The sequence below is a fragment of the Kryptolebias marmoratus genome, linkage group LG12 (genome assembly GCF_001649575.2).
Source record: "Kryptolebias marmoratus isolate JLee-2015 linkage group LG12, ASM164957v2, whole genome shotgun sequence".
Lineage (NCBI taxonomy): Eukaryota > Metazoa > Chordata > Actinopteri > Cyprinodontiformes > Rivulidae > Kryptolebias > Kryptolebias marmoratus.
In genome coordinates this window covers 4661594-4680247 of record NC_051441.1, presented here as the reverse complement: position 1 = coordinate 4680247, position 18654 = coordinate 4661594, and the positions used below count along the sequence as shown (strand labels likewise).

General features: G+C 42.0%; 1 protein-coding gene across 1 annotated transcript in view; it reads left to right on the top strand.

Moving 5' to 3' along the window:
* Nucleotides 1-1301: 1301 nt before the first annotated feature.
* vat1 (vesicle amine transport 1) overlaps nt 1302-18654 on the top strand; it is a 33498-nt gene continuing 16145 nt past the window's right edge. Inside the window, exons 1-2 of the mRNA XM_017429466.3 lie at nt 1302-2008; nt 9157-9364. Of these exons, the coding sequence (XP_017284955.1) occupies nt 1580-2008; nt 9157-9364 (637 nt within the window). The 5' untranslated portion in view covers nt 1302-1579. The remainder of the gene's footprint in view (nt 2009-9156; nt 9365-18654) is intronic.

Below are 18654 nucleotides of genomic sequence, written 5' to 3'. Positions count from 1 at the left end.
TCATTAAGCTCCTGTGGCATATTGATTGGGACGTTGCTGACTTTGGCCTCAGGAGTGCTGAGTGGCACTTTGGAGCCACAAGGTGTCTCGCTCACCACTGTGGCCACTCTCTCTAAATACTTTCTTTTCCTTTCTGACGAATATGAGCTTTAGAGTTGATCATAAAACCTTTTTTTCCCTCAGCTCCCTTGCAAGAAACACCAAAGTTGCAATTTATAAAACTCAAACCTATAATTTCAGAAATATCCCTGCCCTGTTTGAGCTTGATTTGATAGAAAGGTCATCCTGCCCCACAGCTCAGGTTGCCCCTTACTTATGGCCAAGTAATACAATAATTTTTCATCAAAAACTGCCCTGACCTTAACACAAACTCATATTTTTCCTAGCTGCCTGTGCAGGGAAGTTGCAACAATGAGCCGTGCTGTGGCCCAAAGTTCCTGCAGATCCCACTGTAGAATAGGCCGCATAAACAGACGTTTCCTCTGATTCCTGGCGTTTCGCAAACCATACAGCAAAACATGCTGCTGCAGTAAACAGGAGGCAAGCAGCAAAAAATTTAAATCCATTAATTCTGTCAGTACATGTTTGGCTTGTGATTTATGTTATCTGAAAGAACATTTTAAATGTATGGAAGCCCATTTCTGCCACTCCGAGGAAAGAAAAGTCATCGAAGACAAAATTAGAATTGCAAAACATGATCTCACAGTTGGGACTAGCGTCTCAGAAATATTAGATACTGTCTCAAAATTTTGACCTAGCAGAAAATTTAATATTTATAAGATGCTAAGTCATACTATTGAGATGCTGAGTCATAAGAATGAGACACCAAGTCATCATTTCCAGATACTGAGTCATAATTTTGAGAGAGTATCTCAGAATTATGAAATGCTAAGTCATATTAATGAGAAGCTGTGTCATTATTTGGACCTGGCATCTCGTAATAATGACTTAAGATGATCTTTTTAAATCAGAGAGATGGGAATGGGCTTCCCTACTAACAATATTTCAGGAAAAACATGTACAATATTGATTTATAGGAACACGTTTTGTCTTTCAGTTCATTATAAAATGTTTATTTCTATTCAGTGTGGTCAAGGCGTTTGCAGAAATCACCAAATGTTAAGAAAGATTTTAGCTTTATTAAAACTGCCTCTCTGTCTGATTGGACTTTTTTGCAAATCCTCTTTGTTTTATTTTTTTTTTTTTTACAGGCTTAATTTATTGCCGTGCCAGAGGAGCCAAACCCATCCAGTCCCACAAGCCAATCCCAGCAGCTCCTGCGCTCTCCGTGTTTTCCAGCGCGCCTCCGTCTCGCCCCTCACATTCAGTCAGAGCGCGGCGCTGACAGCCACTGGCCACTCATCAGCCCACTTTGTCCGGGTTTGTGTCTCCATGCAAGTCTGCTGAAAGACAACTTCCAACTCGCACATTTTCTCTCGCCTGCAAAGCAAGAAGGAACCGAACAGAGCCCGTCCACGGCAGCAGCATTCACAAAAAGTGAAAAAAGCTCGAAAGTGATTTTTTTTTTTCTCCCCCACCCTCCTAGAACCATCACCGTCTCGCAGCACCCTGCACAACAATGTCTGGAGAAGACGCACCTGCCCAGCAGCAAAACGCCGTGGACCAGAAGCAGGAGACCAAACCCGCCGAGGAGCCCAAAACCGAGCCGCCCAAGACTGAGTCCGAGCCCGCCGGCGCCGCCGAGGCAGCGGCCACCCCGGCGGCAGGGGCCCCCGACAAGGCCCCCGAGGAGGAGACGTTCACCTACCGCGCCCTGGTGCTCACCGGCTACGGGGGTTATGATAAAGTCAAGCTGCAGGTGAAGAAGGGCAAGCCTGCGCTGAAAGCCGGCGAGGTGCTGGTCCGGGTCAAAGCCTGCGGGCTCAACTTCGCAGACTTGATGGCCAGACAGGGGCTCTACGAACGGCTGCCGTCCCCGCCCGTCACCCCGGGGATGGAGTGCTCCGGGGTGGTGGAGGCTGTGGGAGAGGAAGTCACTGACAGAAAAGTAAGAACAAACGACATCAGATTGGTTTTTCTGTGAGGATTTTCTTGTTTTAAGTGATGAATTCAGCTCCGCTTGGGCTCTGCATCTGAATATGGGCGTGTCAGGCTTTCAGCGCCGCTTCATTGTGTCACATTCACTAACAGAATGATGCTTTTAGGCTATATGGTCAGGCAACAAACAGGAATACAACAGTCAGGGCTTAAAAATAATTAGTTTCTAGTTTTGACTGAGGCAATTTGGTCTTTAATCTCTTATCCAGATACTTAAATAAATGATAAAGTTGGGAAGAACAGTTTGCCTGCAGGTTCTTGTGTTTTTTATCTTTGTGAGGGGGATGTTGAAAGTGTCTACATGACAAGTTGCCTGAAAAGCCGCCAGCAGCAGTAGCAGCTACAGCTACAGCAGCAGCAGGCGTCGCCCCTCGCGCCTCCGCGCTTTTCAAACCACTTCTGCCGGAGCGCGCGGAGGCACGAAGCAACTCCCAACAATCACTGAGCTCCAAAGATCTAATTTAATGCTCTGGCCGATCCCAGCCGCGCGTGATTAAGGTCTGAAGCTAAATAAACACGTGCTAATCAGCCGGGGTGCGTTTGCGCCCACGCTGCTCTGCGCTTTGATGTGCGCCAAGGCGCGGAGGAGCGCTGCGTCAAGTGGCACAGCGATGACACCGGAAACAGGGTGTTCGTCTTCAAAATTAAAGCTTTGAGAGGCGTGTTTCTTATCAGTGCAAGAATATTACCAATAGTATAAAAAGGAATGGGTTAAATGTGAAACTACGATATATATGAGCCGATAAAAGGGACAAAACGTTAAGTTAAGTTGGCATGAGTCATCATCGGTTATTTCTGCAAGGCTTAATTTCTGCAAATGTAATTGTTTAAATCAGTGCTGATGGGAAATATGTGTTTAAAGATAATACAAGTAAGGGTTTCCATTAAAAGCAGAATCTTGAAATGACGCACCAGTGGACATTCAGCATGTATTTGATCGTAAAGGCTCACAGTATAATCGGGAACTTTTATTTTGGAGACTTGCGGAAAGACCCTGGCAGTGGTGGGGGTTAACTTGACTCCGGCGGCGGAGACTCGAGTTACCGACGCCTTTTGTTACCGGGAGCGACGGTGGCGCGCGGGGTGGAAAGGGCGAGGCGTGGCGCCACAGACCGAGAGGTGCGAGGATCATCTTTGTCCGCACAAAGAACAAACTGAGAACCTGACAATGCTGAAAATCCTCCGCGTGCGGTGCTAAAGTTCAAACCAGTGCGCTCCCAGACAATGAAATGAAACCAAATCCTCAGATTGCTGCTGTGATTGCAGGAGTCTTAGTTTGATGAGTCACAGGCCTGCATGGGAGCTTCTGTCTCCTGGCAGCGTGGCATCACCAAGGTAATACCTCTCAGAGGCGATTTACCTTCCAACCTCAAATGCAACACAGATTATTCACATTGTTTAAGATGTTCCCTCACATCTTCCTGTCTGGGGGATTACACCCTGTGTGATGCAAGTGCATCAGTGCACCGAGCTGGGAGTGGCACATGAGGCGCAGATCAGACGGATGTGAGATTCATTTATGGCGAGCAAACTAACAGGTTTGGAGCCGCACGTTTCCAGGTTACTTTATTGCTTCTTTCTAAATTGTCAGTGATGTTGATTGGATTTAAAGGTCAACAACCACACAAACACACAGCCTGTCATCACGCTCCCACATCCACTCACAGCCTTTTGCTTATAGAATTAAGAGCCAATTTTTCTAATGGATGGAGATCTGAGATTCCTTTTTTTACTGCTTACTTGGAGGGAATGTGCTGACCACCACGGTACAGGATTTTTGGGAGGCACAGTCTCTGCTGCTCAATCTGTCTCTGTTTCCTCACACACACACACACACACACACACACACACACACACACACACACAAATATGCACACAAAGACAGTGAATGGGTGTGTCTGCTGTTGGCAGCCAGCACAGCTCAAACACACAAGGCTTTTTAAAGATATAATGTATGCATCAGCGCATCAAATCTGACTTATTTAAAATTCAGCTTTATTGGATTTATGTTTTTTATTTTTTTTTCTCAAATCTCCAGCAAATAAAAAGGCTTTTGAGATAGTTACACATATGATTTATAATACAAATATTGTTTTTGAATTAATAAATCTATATTTCTTTCGATAAACATCAATATTGAAACATAAATAAGTATGAAATGGCTTAAAATCAGTACTGTGCAAAAGTCTTGAGTCATTCCTCGTTATCTCGTGTGACAAAGGCAATAATGATTTTTGCCTAAATTTGTGTGTGTATGTCTGTTAGCAAAATATCTCATGAACTACTGGATGGAATTTAATGAAACTCTCAGACAGAAAGCATCAGATGTAGATCTACAACTGTTTGACTTGTGGATTCAACCCCATTCAAGATGGCTACCACAGCTGAGAGACCTTAGGAAAGACAAAAATGGTTTTAACTCAGTCGGTTTTACAGATATAGAGCTAAAATCTGGTGTGGTAGTAGCTGAGGGTCATCCTCAACACATACCATGAGAGCTAACTAATGCAAATAGACAAACCTTATTATCATAAGATAAGTTCAGTGTAAAACCTTTAATTCTTAATTTCTTTATATATTTTCATTGAATCAGACTTGTAATCTTTTAAAGTGATCTTGATCAATGCTTGTTTAAGGCTTTTCCAAGTTTTTCTTTAAACTTTTGCTGCTTTTTCACTCATCTTCAGTCCAGGACTTGACCATTTTTAGGTTTCCTTTTTGGGTTTTTTGTTAAGATATGAGTCATTCAGACATTAAAAGGCTCCTAAACTCAAGGAATGAACCAGTGTAGTGTCGACACGTGACCGGTTATTTAGTAAAGAAAGTTTAAATTGGATTTTTAGGCTTTGTGTTTTAAGCAGCCAGTCATAAAGACACTTTTTATTCCAGTTGCTTTAGTCGCATTTTAAAAGATACCAACAATAACTAATAATAGTAATATACTGTAACATACTGTCATGTTCAGGTACAAGGACTGGACTGAAAATGAGTAATAAAGCAGCTAAAGTCCAAAGAAAAACTGTAAAATACTGTGCCGTCCGAAAGCCCAGAGAACTTTTTTTATTCTCTCTTGCAGATCTCTTATTGTTCCGTAGCTCCCTGACTTCTGCCAGTTAAGCATCCATTGAAGATGCTCAGTAATGCTGCGAGGAATGAGCCCGCAGTGAGCTCACTCCAAATGACCTAAGTGGGAATGTGGGGAAAAGTGTAACACTGAGTAAGCGAGGAGAGAGCGGAAATATCGCAGATCACACCGAGGCTCCCTCGATGCCAAACATCAGCACTTTTTTTTTTTTCTCCTCCAGGCTTGTTAAAAAAATGAAAGCGGTCTCTTGGTAAGGCTTGGAAGGATCCGACCCATATGTTCTCAATTACCTCCCTCTGGCCCACATTGTCAGTCTGGTATTTCCTCCATCAATCCTTCCCTCCCCCTATAGCTTCTTTGCTTCAAGTCATCTCGTGAATTCTCCCCCTCGACTATTTCACTATCAGTGAATCCCTTTAACTACCGGCCAGGAAACGGTTACAGCCGGGCTCTAGAAAAAGGTTGCTTTAGTTTATTTATCCACTCATTAAAACAAGACGATAAAACACTGCTGTGCATAGTAATCGAGAAATTTCAATTCTAGGTATTTTGCTTAACTCAAGTGTAAAAACAGTCACAAAAACTCAGCTTCAAAATTGATTTTTGGAGCTGTTTGTATGTTCAAATTTAAAAATTCAGCTGCTAAATAGAGGTTGATTAATTAGGGTTTTTTAAGGTCAATGCCAACCTTTAAATGAAGCATCCAATGGTCCTGCACAGTACAATCTATTTGAAAGAAAAGACAACAAGTGATAGAAGAATTTTGAGTAAATATTTATAGCAGAGTGGTTAACAGGAGGAATAACAGAGCTTAAAACCTTTTAAATACCCTCCTAAAATTTAAAAAATCTAGGATGATGGTAATAGCTGGCCTAATTAATCATCAGTCGACTCAAAAAATATAAAATGTACAGAATAAGAGGGAAAAACTTTAGGTGAGTGTATGTCAATTTACGGTTTGAATGACAAAAACTAGTTTAATCATACAAAAAAAAACTGCATCAATTTGAGCTAGAAATGACCTTTTTGTTAACATTATATTATCTGTTAAAGCTCAATAAAACGCTGATATTACTGAGTTTTATCTTTATTAAAGGTGCCAACTCGTGAACCTTAAAGCACCCTTATTACTGTTCTGGTAAAAAGTTCTGTCCTCTTGACAAGCAGATTTGAAATTAAACATCCAAATTATACATCAAAACTGCACAAAAAAACCCCAGTGGGATTTTGACAAAACAGATGAGAAAACCCAGCTCTTTTTAGACGTTCTTCTCAGTAGAATCATCATTCATTTTCCTTTTTGTTATATTCTAAAAAGCCATGTTTCACTTGACTTTTGCATTTTGTCTCAACCATGAGAAAATTTGTTCACTAATAAATTTTGTTGTTTTTTTTGCTGAGATTGTCAAACCCCTCGACCACAAAGCCAGCTGACTCGGAGGCCTGCATACCCTAAAATTGAATCACCATCCGATTAAGTCCCTTCTTTATACGGTTAACTGGAAGTGTCTTTGTTCGGTGCCCCCGCACTCCTGACCCCGACTGTAACTGTACAGAATGAAGGCAGAGAGAGGAAATGCAAGAAGTGTATGCGTTTTTTGGGGGTTTTTTTGTCGCGCTGAGAAGATGTTGAAACAGGAGCCTGCTTCTTACTTGGCCTTGAACGCTTCTGTGTGACTGACAGTAACTCGCATGCTTTACATGGGCATGGAAGAGCCGCTGCAGACCCATCTGAACGTGTGAGTCATATTTCTTTTCCTATAAAAGCCTGAACTCCCCCACGTATCGATTTGTACCACACTGCACCCCCAATTAAACCAGTGAGCCTGATGAGTTTGAAGATTCGGACAGAGAAGACGAAGACGCAAAACCGTTCGTCCTCACGAACAACAAAGAGACAATGTGGACATATACAGTTTGAAACAAACCAAATGACTCAGCTTTTGACAGAAAGATGAGGACACGGAAAGAGACAGAAATCTCTCTAATTGGAGTGGATTGACAGCGAGACGCATGGTTCCCTCCAGACCATTAGAGAGGCCCGGGTGGAGAGGGTTTGTTCCCAGGAGGAGAGAGCTTGTCTTATGCTCAGCCATGGGGAAGAATCTGGCAGAAACACTGATGAGTGGAGAGAAGCCAGGGGACAAGATGGGCCCCATTGCTATGAGACAACAACCTGAGAAGCTGAGGATAAAGATGGAGTTGGTGTAGATTCTCAGCCATTAAGGACATTGTGAATCCTAGAAGTTATTTTGGTGACATGCATGAAGGTGTGAACTGGAGTGAATATCACTGAAAATCTCTGTCTGTGAGGCAGGCAAACAAAGACCCTAATGACCCTCAGGAGGGAGGGGCTCAAGATCCATTTGCATGTAAATTTAGCTGCATATTCGGAGCATCTCCTCCAGTTTGCAGCTTGGAACTCTGCACTCTCCAGTTTCAAACTGAAGAAGCAAAAACAGGAGAGCCGAGTCGCTTTGATTCAAAACTTTTAGGATAAAAGATGGAGAAGAAGACAGACAGGATGAGACCGGAGGACTGGAGGAGGGGGAAGGAAGACCCTCTAAAGGACTCAGGAAGTGAAAGAGAAAGAAGGGAAGAGAAAAAGTGAGGAGAGTGGAAACGGGGTGGGAGGGACAGCTATGTTGGGAGGACTGGATAAGGAGGGGAGGAAGAAAACAGGAAGAGAGTTATAATGCTGCTGTCGTCTCTGTTTCCTGTTTCCCTCGAGTGAGTTCTCCTGATTGGTTCGTTAGGGGGCTGGGGGGAAAGTTTATATCACGGCTCATTCTTCTGGAAAGAGACAGTCGTGTATTGGAGGATCCTGCTCTGATAAGGAGGGCAACATGACCAGAATCTGCAGCAGGTTGCAACATGTTGCTCCTGGATACTAAATAAGCTAAAACTGTGAATAAAAAAAACACATTAATATAAAAAAAAGACACTTTGACTACAGGGTTTTGTTTCTTTTGAGGCATTCCTTTCTGATTGCTTGCTGACATTTACATTGGAATCAATTAAATATTTCAGGAGAATTACTTGCCCTGTTTCTGAATTGATTTTTTTTTTTTTTTTCGGTGAAATCTTGCTGCTTTTTCTGCTTCCCCCTTGATTGATCCCGCTCTGCAACAACAAACACTCGGCTTTGAATGAGGTGTTTCACGTTCGCATGTCTGCTGTTACTTTTAGGCAAAACAATAATCCACCTTCTATTTGTGCCACACAGTTTGCATCATTCACACTCCAGCACGGAAACTGTGCAGTTCAGATGGCAGAGCAGCATCGGCTCCTGCTTCAATACTTGTCAGCTCAGGAAATTAGCCTATCAGTTGGGTTTTCCTTGCCTAAAATAAACTGTTTTAACCTTAAATTGGCAACAAATTTAGCTAACTGTGATGGGATTTAACTGATTTCCCTTTGTTTACAAGCGCTTGTAAGATGTTTCTGTTTCTAATGGTTTATTTGGAGTTAATTATTCATCTGTTGTGTAAGAATAAACTCCCTTTTTCACCCACCTTTAAAACAAATTGTTGTAGATGCAATATTGTCTCTGAAACTGAATTTAAGAAGTTCATTTCGCTTGAGTTTTAGATGTTATAGCTGTTTGGGGTGGGGATCAGTCTCTGCTACTACCACGGCAGATTTTAGCTCATTAAATGTAAAACTGTCTGAGCCGTCGCCATTTTTTGTGTTTGTTAAAGCTGGTTAGCTGTGGCGACCATCTTTAATTGGGTCAACTCAAAAAGTTAATTACTTGTAGATGTATAAACTAAGTGATTTACTAAAATCCATGCAGTGGTTCACAAGATATTTTGCAGACAGACAGATGTGCAGACACTAAGTCATCATCATCATTTTTAACTATTTCTTACTCATTTTTCGTTTTACCTAATTTTTTTATGAAGTAGCCCCTTCATTGAGATTAAAACAGACTTTTTCCTGGAGTTATAAAAGGTTCAGCCTGAGAACGTTTGCGTTCTGATTCTCATTGACCTCCTTTTTTCCTGTTCCAGGTCGGCGATAAGGTGATGGCGCTGAGCCGCTTCGGAATGTGGCAGGAGGTGGCCGTGGTTCCCGCCAACCACACCTTCCTCATCCCAGAGGGGATGAGTTTCGAGGAGGCAGCAGCTTTCCCCGTCAACTACATCACCGCCTACATGATGCTGTTTGACTTCGGCAACCTGCGGCCCAACCAGAGCGTCCTGATCCACGCTGCTGCAGGTACACGACGCGCGCAGACACTCTGTTTTCTGTCAGTTTTAACGAGATCCATGAAGTTATTCATTTCAAATCAAAGAAAATGATTAATAATTCATTTCTCCGCAGCTTTAGATAAATGCATGTTCCATAAACACTGTTAATATAAAGTCAAACTGTAATAATGGTTTTGCACTTGTGTGTTCATGGGTCTGTGTTTTTGCAAAATATCTCATGAACTACTGAACGGATTTTAATGAAACTTTCAGAATCAAATCACCGGACGTACATCTTTAACTGATCAAACTGATTCAAGATGGCTGCAACAGCCAGCTGATGTTAAAAAAACACAAAAATGACTACAACTCAATCAATTTCATAGAAATGGATCTAAAAATTTTAGTAGTAGCTGAGAGTTAATCCATGCTCAGAGCATCAATTCAGTTATTTCTCAACATGACATGATCTTAGTCCTAAACTCTGGCATTAAAAGTGGCAGGAAATATGCATTCCCTCAAAGAATGCTAGGACTTTAATTACATTATGTAAACAACCTTAAATGGTTTTAACACAAGACTCCTTCCTTTTCTGCATTCAGTTTTTTATGTGATGTATTGAAAAGGTTCCTTTCTTTATCTGAGATGGATTTCAGTGACTTGCTCTCAGTACCACTCTGCTAATGCTGGTGCACCTGCCAGCTGGGCTGTGAGGTCAAAGGTCACGGTGAGTGGATGGAAGAACGATGGGGATCGAGGGAGAAGAGGCACCTGTTTTGGGGCGTGAGAGCAGTTAATGATCTGTGTTTACACAGTCAGGCCAGCTGGAAGGAACAGCAGAGCTTTCGCCAAAGATGATTATTCCCGTTCTCTACACCGTGAATGTCTCTCCTTTCGCCTCTCCGTCCAACTTCTCTTGGGCAGGAGGAACTAGGAAGAGATTCTCTACATTTGGGACAATATGTGGGTGGAAAAGGTTCAGAAAGTTATGAAATCAGAACTTCTTCTTTTTTTTTTCACTGAAATGACAGCACTTTGGGAGCGTGCTGCTCCAGGTGCATGTTTTAATTCACATTGATGGATTGAATACATTTGTACCAAACTGTAGTTTTCACATCTGAGCAATAACTAACAGGCAAGCTGCCTCCATCCTGCTGATGTCACACAAGATTCAGGAAGATTTTGGTGGATTAAGATGCTTTCCCCGCTGTAATCGCCCAGTTTTTACACATCTGTTTGCGTGTGTTTGTTTGTCTACGCCAGAACATCTCATGAATTACTGAACAGTTTTTTAATGAAACTTTCAGAAAGTAATCATTGCATTTACATCTACAAATAATTCACTTTCGGAGTCAACCTGGTTCAGTCAACTGACCTTAAACGGGACGAACATGGCTATAATTCAACCAGTTTTACAGATACTGTTGTAGTATCTTTAACTGATTAACTTTTGGATTCAACCCAATTCAAGATGCTGATGTTGATCTTAGAATACACATAAATGACTATAACTCGGTGAATTTTACAGATATCGGGCTAAAATCTTTTAGTTGGCCCTTATTCACAACGCATACTCTCACCAGCAGATCACACGAGAAGCTGCAGCATCTCATGAGATTGAGTATAATGTTGTTTTCATGGGTTTCATGGTTTCATTTCTTAATATGAGCTGATCTTATTCTGTCATGAAAGGTGGTGGGTGATATGCATTTCTTCAAGGAGTACCAGGCCTTTAATTGAGTCAAGCAGTTTCTTTAGTTTCCCAGCTGCCAGTCTCTGCTCCCCAGCTGTCCGGACATCGTCGCTGCAAAAACCCTGGACTGTTTGCATGTGTAAATCCGCACCATACGGTACTCTCTGCAACACGTGTTTTTCGCTGACATTCGGAGGTTTGTTGTTTGTAGCAGCAGCACTTTGTGTGTGAAAGACGTTCACATCCTCCTCTCTCGCCAGCATCGCGGCGCGCTCGGAGCTGGGTGCTGAGCGTCTCTGCGTGCGGAGAGGATGTTCCACCCAGGAGTCTGTCAAATCAGTTCCTGATGTTCACTGATTAGACAGATCAAAGGTATCAGCTGTGACAGGGTCAGAGAGTGGAGAGGGATGTATGTGTGTGTGTGTGTGTGTGTGTGTGTGTGTGTGTGTGTGTGTGTGTGTGTCTCTCTGTACTTTCAAGTATAAATAAAAATGAAATAGCAGACAGGATAAAATGGATTTTTTACTTATTGCAGTTCAGTACAGGAACTGGTTGTTTTAACTGTATTTTAATATAACAAACTTAAAATTTTAAATATAAATATAAAATTAAAGGCCTAGTTTTCCTGGAAAGAATGCATATCACCTGCCTTTCATGTCAGAGTTTTAGACGATATTGAGGAATGGTAACCATTTTCCTTAAACCTTGAAAATACCATTATGATGGAGTATTTAATCAGTTGTAGAGGTACATCCAGGGGTTACTTTCTAAGAGTTTCAATAAAGCTCATTCAGTGGTTCATGAGATATTTTGCTAACAGTACGGACAAACCAACACATGCATGCAACATTACTGCGGCGGGCGATAAAGGGTCACAGCTGCTACGCTTTTATTATTCTTTTAATATTACTCTATATATTTAACTTGTTTAATTTCCAAATGTTTCTTTTTTTTGCAGTAAGTTATTGATTTACCATCTGTTTATTTCTCTAAAACGGTTCATAAATGGGAAATGGAGGATTGTTAAATGTGCCGAACATATATTTATATATAGAAAAAAATCTTCTGTTTGTTTTGACAGAAAGATGATTTTTCATTAGATCAACATACTTTACAAAGAACTCTTTGTTAAAGTAGAAGCTCCAGAGGGGGTTAGGGACACAGAAATCTTAAGGTAATTGAAAGGAGCCTAATTATTTTTCAAACGCGATCAAATCAGTGGATTAAACTCCAGTTGGAAGAAACGGGTCAGCCATCAGACAGACAGGACGAACCCCTCGAGCGTTAATAGAGAGGCGGGAGCCGGCGCTAACGGCTGCTGCGATAAGAAAGCTGTTGATCAAGGCCTTCAATGAAAATCACACTGCATTAAATCCTGATTACTGCTGCACCCGGTGACTGAGGGGCTGAAACAAACCACTTACTGTTTCCTGCACCACTTTTACTTCTCGTCTGAGCAAATCATTTAAATGTGATCTCATCCATGAGCTCATTTTATCTTTTACTGTTAAAGCAGGATGGTGTCAAGCTGGATGTAAAACATGCCTCTGAGCTGAAATAAACATTTAACCGCACAGAAAACATTGTTAACTGGGTTTTGAGCTCATCTTTTGGACATGAGAGTCAACTTTTTTGTCCCCAATTATCTTTAATTATTGTTTCGTGAAAAACATAAATGTGAGTTTGTGAGTTAAATGGAGCTTCTCAGAAAGCTTTTAAAATGGAGCAGGAATGTGTGGCATTGTGAAAATAGCAGTGGTGTTCCACATCATCATCATGTGATACTTAAGTCAGATAAACGTCAAATAAATAGTCTTATATAACTTCACATTACGCAGAAGGCATAAAAGTACTATTAAAGAGAAAACTTAACACATCAGAATCCTCAAACCTGAAGGTCAGGAATCTATGTCTGAAGGAAAACATTATAACAATTTACTGGAAGTTGTTGCTTTTTTTCTGAAAACTCAACAAATTGCTTAAAATTAGTAGTTACAGATAATAAAAGATGGTCAAACTGTGATCTGATCACAATATGTCCATTTTCAAGGCTTAGCGCTTCATTTTGGGTTGTAATAAATGTTATAAAATACTAAAAAAGAACTAATAATCACCAGTTTGCATGTAACTCATTTCTCAGCATCTTAGTTGAAAGCTCAGTCAGGTGGAATTCATTCTTTCAAGGAATGCTAGTCTTTTATTTCATGATAAAACCACACCCAGCAGATAATTAACAGTTTAAAGTACAGTAAATGATCTCCACCAGGAATTAGTCTGGTCCACATTAAGAAGTGATTGTTTGATTTTTGACACTTTTGGGTAAAAACATTTTTTTCTTGTTTTTTAAGCTGCAAGTTTCAGCGACATGCATGAGTTCTGCCATCTTAAATGTACACAAATCTGAAAATATCCTAATAAAATGTCAGGTAAAACTGACGGAATAAGAGTAATACTGCAGTTCAGTACAGAAAAACTGAGCTACATGTTTCCTGTTAAATTCTGTAGAAGACTCTTTCAGGTGGATGATGGGTCATCGTTTGCCTCGCCTTTGTTCTAGGTTTGCAGGTAATGTCACATCAACATAAAATGTATTCCTTCCTCAAAAGTCTGGTGACCTTTGACCCGTCAGGATCAGGTGACGGGTTGTGAACGTCTGACCGGTGTTATGCATGTATGTGAGCGCTCAGAAATCCTCAGCTGCCTCTCTCGTGTCTCTTCTCTCCAAACAATAGCTTCTTGTGTTTCCTCCCATCGTGCCTCTCCTCTCCGCCGCGCCGCACATCTGCATCCTCCGCCGTCCTCCTCCCTCTCCGGCGCGCCGTAACCTCCTCTCCCTGCGCGTGACCTCGCCGTATCCGTGCCGCGGCCCTCGTCATCTGGGACCGTGCGCACGCTTCCCCTTTTGTTTTCCCCTGAGGGCTCTGGGTGGAGGGGAGGTGTGGGGGGGAGGCTGAACGACATTTTGGATGTATCTCGTGGGTCTTCCACTGTACTCAGCCAACTGCTTTTCCTCTGACCTCTCCCTGAACCAGTGCTGATGTTTATGAAGTCCGGGCAGCCAACCAGCCACCACACCCACATCACGCATTCCTGCATACATACGGAGACCCTCGACTTGCAGCGATGATGTCCGCTTCTGCTTTATTTATGAGCTCTGGAGGAAATGCATCCCGGCCTGAAGCATCATTGAGCTGCAGATGTAGGGTTCATAATGTGATCAGGTCATTCTCCCCTTCAGGTCAAGGTTTTCTGACAGTTTGGTAACATCATTGCTAATATTTAAAGACTCAAAAGCGGCTTTGGTTTGCTGAATTACAATTAATCAATACATGTTTAAGGTTTGTTCATAAGATCTGTGTTCTTCTAAGCCAGGGGTAGAAAACCCTGGTCCTGGAGGGCCACCATCCTGTATGTTTTACTTGTTTCTCTGCTCCAACACACCTGATTTGAATCAATGGGTGGTTAACAGGCTTCTGCAGAACATGAAGAGGGGATTTAACCACTGATTTAACCACTGAATCAGGTGTGTTGGAGCAGGGAAACAAGGCAAATCTGCAGGTTAGTGGCTCTCCAGGACCAGGGTTGCCCACCCCTGTTCTGAGCCATCGAAAATAAAGGCTTCTGTTCTCATGAAGCACCTTACAGGAGAAGTGTTTGGGTTGGGGATAAAGTTATCAGGTTACACTGAGGATCAGCTCGAATTGAGAGGCTTCCAGCTGCTGCGTGTGGTCACAGCTGAACACTTAAAGCTGCTCACTGCTAAGTCAAGACTGGTCAAAAAAAATTAAATAAGTAAGAAACAAAAATCTGAACAATATTTGCTCATATCAGTGGTCATTTGTGATGGAGAAGTCCAACAGTTCTGATGTGTTGGTACACATTTACACTCAGATTTGTTGAGTAAAGTTTCCAGAAACAGGAAACTTACTGGTCTAGATGAAGTTTGAATGCTGAGCTGTGTCTGTAAGGCGCTCCACGGCGCTGCTTCTTCCCCGATATTTGTTCTGGCCAGTTGTCTCACTCGATCTTTCTCTTTTCTTTCGCGTCCACCTAAACGTCTTCTCTGAAACCCTACACTTGTCCGATGCCGCCATATTGGTTTACCTTCACCGACTACGGCCAGCTCAGTTTAGGTCAGTCAAGCTTCCATCTGGTTTTCAGCAGATTCAGCTGAGCGTTTAGTTTACACTCGCATTTCAGAACTGCATATTATTATATATCTGGAAAACTACTGGAGTAAACCCTTTCAGAATGCACTGTTTGATTTAAATCTTTGCAAAGACTTGCATTAAATCATTGTTGATGGTAATCTGCAGGGCTGAGCCACTGGCTGGAGGAGTCATGTTTTACTCTTTCAAACTCCTTTTCTGGTGTGTCTGATGAAGACTAACTGATTAGATTTTTAACTCAGCTGTCATGTTTTATTCTGCCTTAGAAGCGAGTCAGCTGTCAGTTGGTTATATTTGCTATGCAGAATATAAAAAAAAGAAACATCTTGTATTTACAGAACTCTGATGTCTAAGGAAATGATCTTGTTTGGTTTGCAGAGAGAGTCCAGCCTTTAAAAACACGCGCCACGATCTTCCTGTAAATGAAATTAAATGCTCAAAGTTGGTGAAACAGGTGCTTGGATGTCTCGGCTCTTCTGAATGAGAATCACATCCTTCTGATTCTCATGAGTGCTGTCAAAGCTGCAGGCAGGGCCTCGGGCGGATTCGCCCTGAGTGCACAGCTGACAAGCAAAAAAATAATGTTTCTGAGGTTGAGTGATTATAAGAACGTGTTTTCTATAAGGAACAAAATGTCTTATTTCTCCCTAGACTCCTCCTCAGATTATTGTCCTCATTCATTATTTAGTCCCTTGCTGTTTAGCTCATTTGTACTTACTGCACACCTCTGGGGATTTTTTTTTTTTTTCAACTGTGATAAAAGTCTTCACCATAAAAATGATTTCCTCTCCTCCCAGTCTGCCTGCTCAGGAGGTTTTACCCTAGTTTAGAGGAAGCTAATTCACTCTGACCGCTGAGCGCGGGGAGTCTGAGGCGCGTGGTTGAACCGTCTCCGCGTTCCCCGGCCTGGCATCGCCAGCGGCAGATCAGCTCAGCTGATAGTGGAAGGAAACCGGGGCAGCCTCCACCCCAGCCCGCCAATCACGTCGCTCGTTCGCACTTCCATCGCTGCAGCCGTTGACAAATGACCCCCATCGACCCCCACCTCCACCACCACACAGTCACAGGTGTATGCGAAGCCTTTGTTAGGACACCTGTTTGTGTGCGAGGCAGGATGAGTGTGCACCAGCTTAAGTTTCATTTTGCACTAAAACTGGAGCTTGTGTGTGTGTGTGTGTGTATGTAGATCCATATTAGCTTTCAGTTCATTGTGCTTTTTTCAGCTTTCACACTGTTATTACAGGCAAACTGCTTCTGCAGACTTTGTGCTAATTTAACCGTTAAAAAATCCAAAAGTAATTCTAATTCTAACTACAGTTTTGCTCGTTTTAACTTTTAGCTGCAGTTTTGCAGATTTTTACCTTCTGTTCTGCTTGTTTTGACTTAAGCAGCTAATTCTTCGACACATTTCAGTAAAGTCATTCAGCGCTCAGCGTTCACACGCTGCATTTTCCGTGAACACATTTCCCAGTTCGTATTTGTTGCGCTGTAAGAGTCGTAAGTCGGGAAATTACACAAACTCTTCTAGAGCTGGGCTTCCTCCGTGATATTCGCTGTCAGAGAACGAGAGGGAGCGAGCACATTTAGCTGCTTTTCAAGCCCACACTCACAGTCATCCCAGAAAAACAACGAGGTTACATAACACAGTGTAATACCTCAAAAGAGCTCGTTCACCAGCAGCCAACCACAGCTCCGCTCACTTGTACAGCTCAGATATCTGCTGCGTTTCAAAAACACCAATAAAAGCTGCAGCTCTTTGTTCAATTAAAGGCCGAGCATTTCTTAAAGGATTGCATATCACCCACTGCCTTTTATGACAGAATTTACAGAGTTTTAAGTTCTGTTCAGAGAGATAGAAGATATTTTGCTAACAGACACATACCCTAACATGCATGAGCAAAACCATTATCATCCCCTTTTGTGTTTCATCATCGAGTTAGAACTAAACACTAATAATTCTGTTGTACTAATTTAATTGAGTCTGGCTAAAAAAGAGATGCTCTATTTTGTGTTTTCATTTCATCCTCTGAGTCGCCTCCACAACCTGATGATCGATGGTTTGCAAAGATACGACTCCTCGAGGAAATCCAAGAATAAAACAACACGGATCTCAGACGAGAGGCCGGTCGTCTTCGAGTGTTGACAGCATGTCAACACCTGAGATCATAGCCCGGCTTGTACCGTCGCAGTGACGGGAGATCATGTTTATTCAGGCAGAGATATCATTTCTTGAAGTTGATTGGCAGGTTTTAATATGTGGTGTCCATTCCTTACGTCCCCACCCACCCGTTCTGTTGAACTGCTGGGTGTGGACCAATAATAGTGGCCTTGGTGTCCATCTGGATTCCACAGTGTTTTGGGGGGAAATTCCTCCTCGCTCCTAACAGCCACGATCTGGAAGCCAAGTTCAATTTGTGCCAAGAATGTAAAGATTTCAGAGAGAGACAAAACCCCAGTGTGTACCCGGAGCGGAATGTAAAACAAAACGGGGACGTGGATCGTCCTTATTTCCAAGTGTAAACAGTTAAATTGAATCTTGAGAACAAATGCAATTAGCAGCAAGAATCCGCTCAAGCTGCGCTCTCTTCATTAAGTATTTGTGGGATGGTCCGAGGCCACGCACTCCCGGGAGAGATGGTCGGGATCTGAAGAAGGAGGCAAACTGGGAAAAATGGAAATCAGGACACCAGGGTAACACAGAAACTGAAGGTTAATAGTTTAATCTTTGCATTTTTGTAAAGATTATCAGGTAAAAGTAGCAGCTGTTTGAGAATGTGGGATCTGTGTATGTATGGATGTGATCTGAGGTGGGGGGGCAGTAAACCGGGATTCTTGGCACAGATCAGCAGTCTTGTGATGCGGATCAGGAGCTTGTTCCCATGGGATTCAGGAGCAGGTACTCTCCTAAAGCTTTCAATGAAAACAACGTATTTTATTCACCGTAAAGAGCTGTTTAATTTCTTACCTTTGTCAAATGAAAGTTGAACTTTGCAAAGTAGTTATTTGCGACAACAGGATGCAAAGAAAACTAAAGAAGTTGCTTTTTTTTCTTTAGCAAAAATGCAGCGGAAACCTGTGTGCTGAGTGGCTTGTCCTGAAAGTGCTAGCTAAAAGCTAAAAGGAGCAAAATGCTAGCTTAATGCTAAAACAAGCAAAGAGCTACTTAAAGCCAAAGCAGTAAAATCGTAGCCGGAAGTAGCAAAACATGAGCTAAATGTAGCAAAAGGCTTTCTGAGAGCTTAAAGAAGCAACACAGTAGCTAGAAGCTAAAAGCCAGTAGCAATAAATGTTAATTAAAAACTAAAAGTAGCTTAAAAAGACAAAATTAGATCAAGTCTGCTGAAGCAGATTTCAAAGAGACATAATTTTAAAGATATTGAAGATCTTGATGTATTTCTATGGTAAAAATATTTGTGAATAAAGTTAAATATTTTGAAATATATAAAAATGACAAAA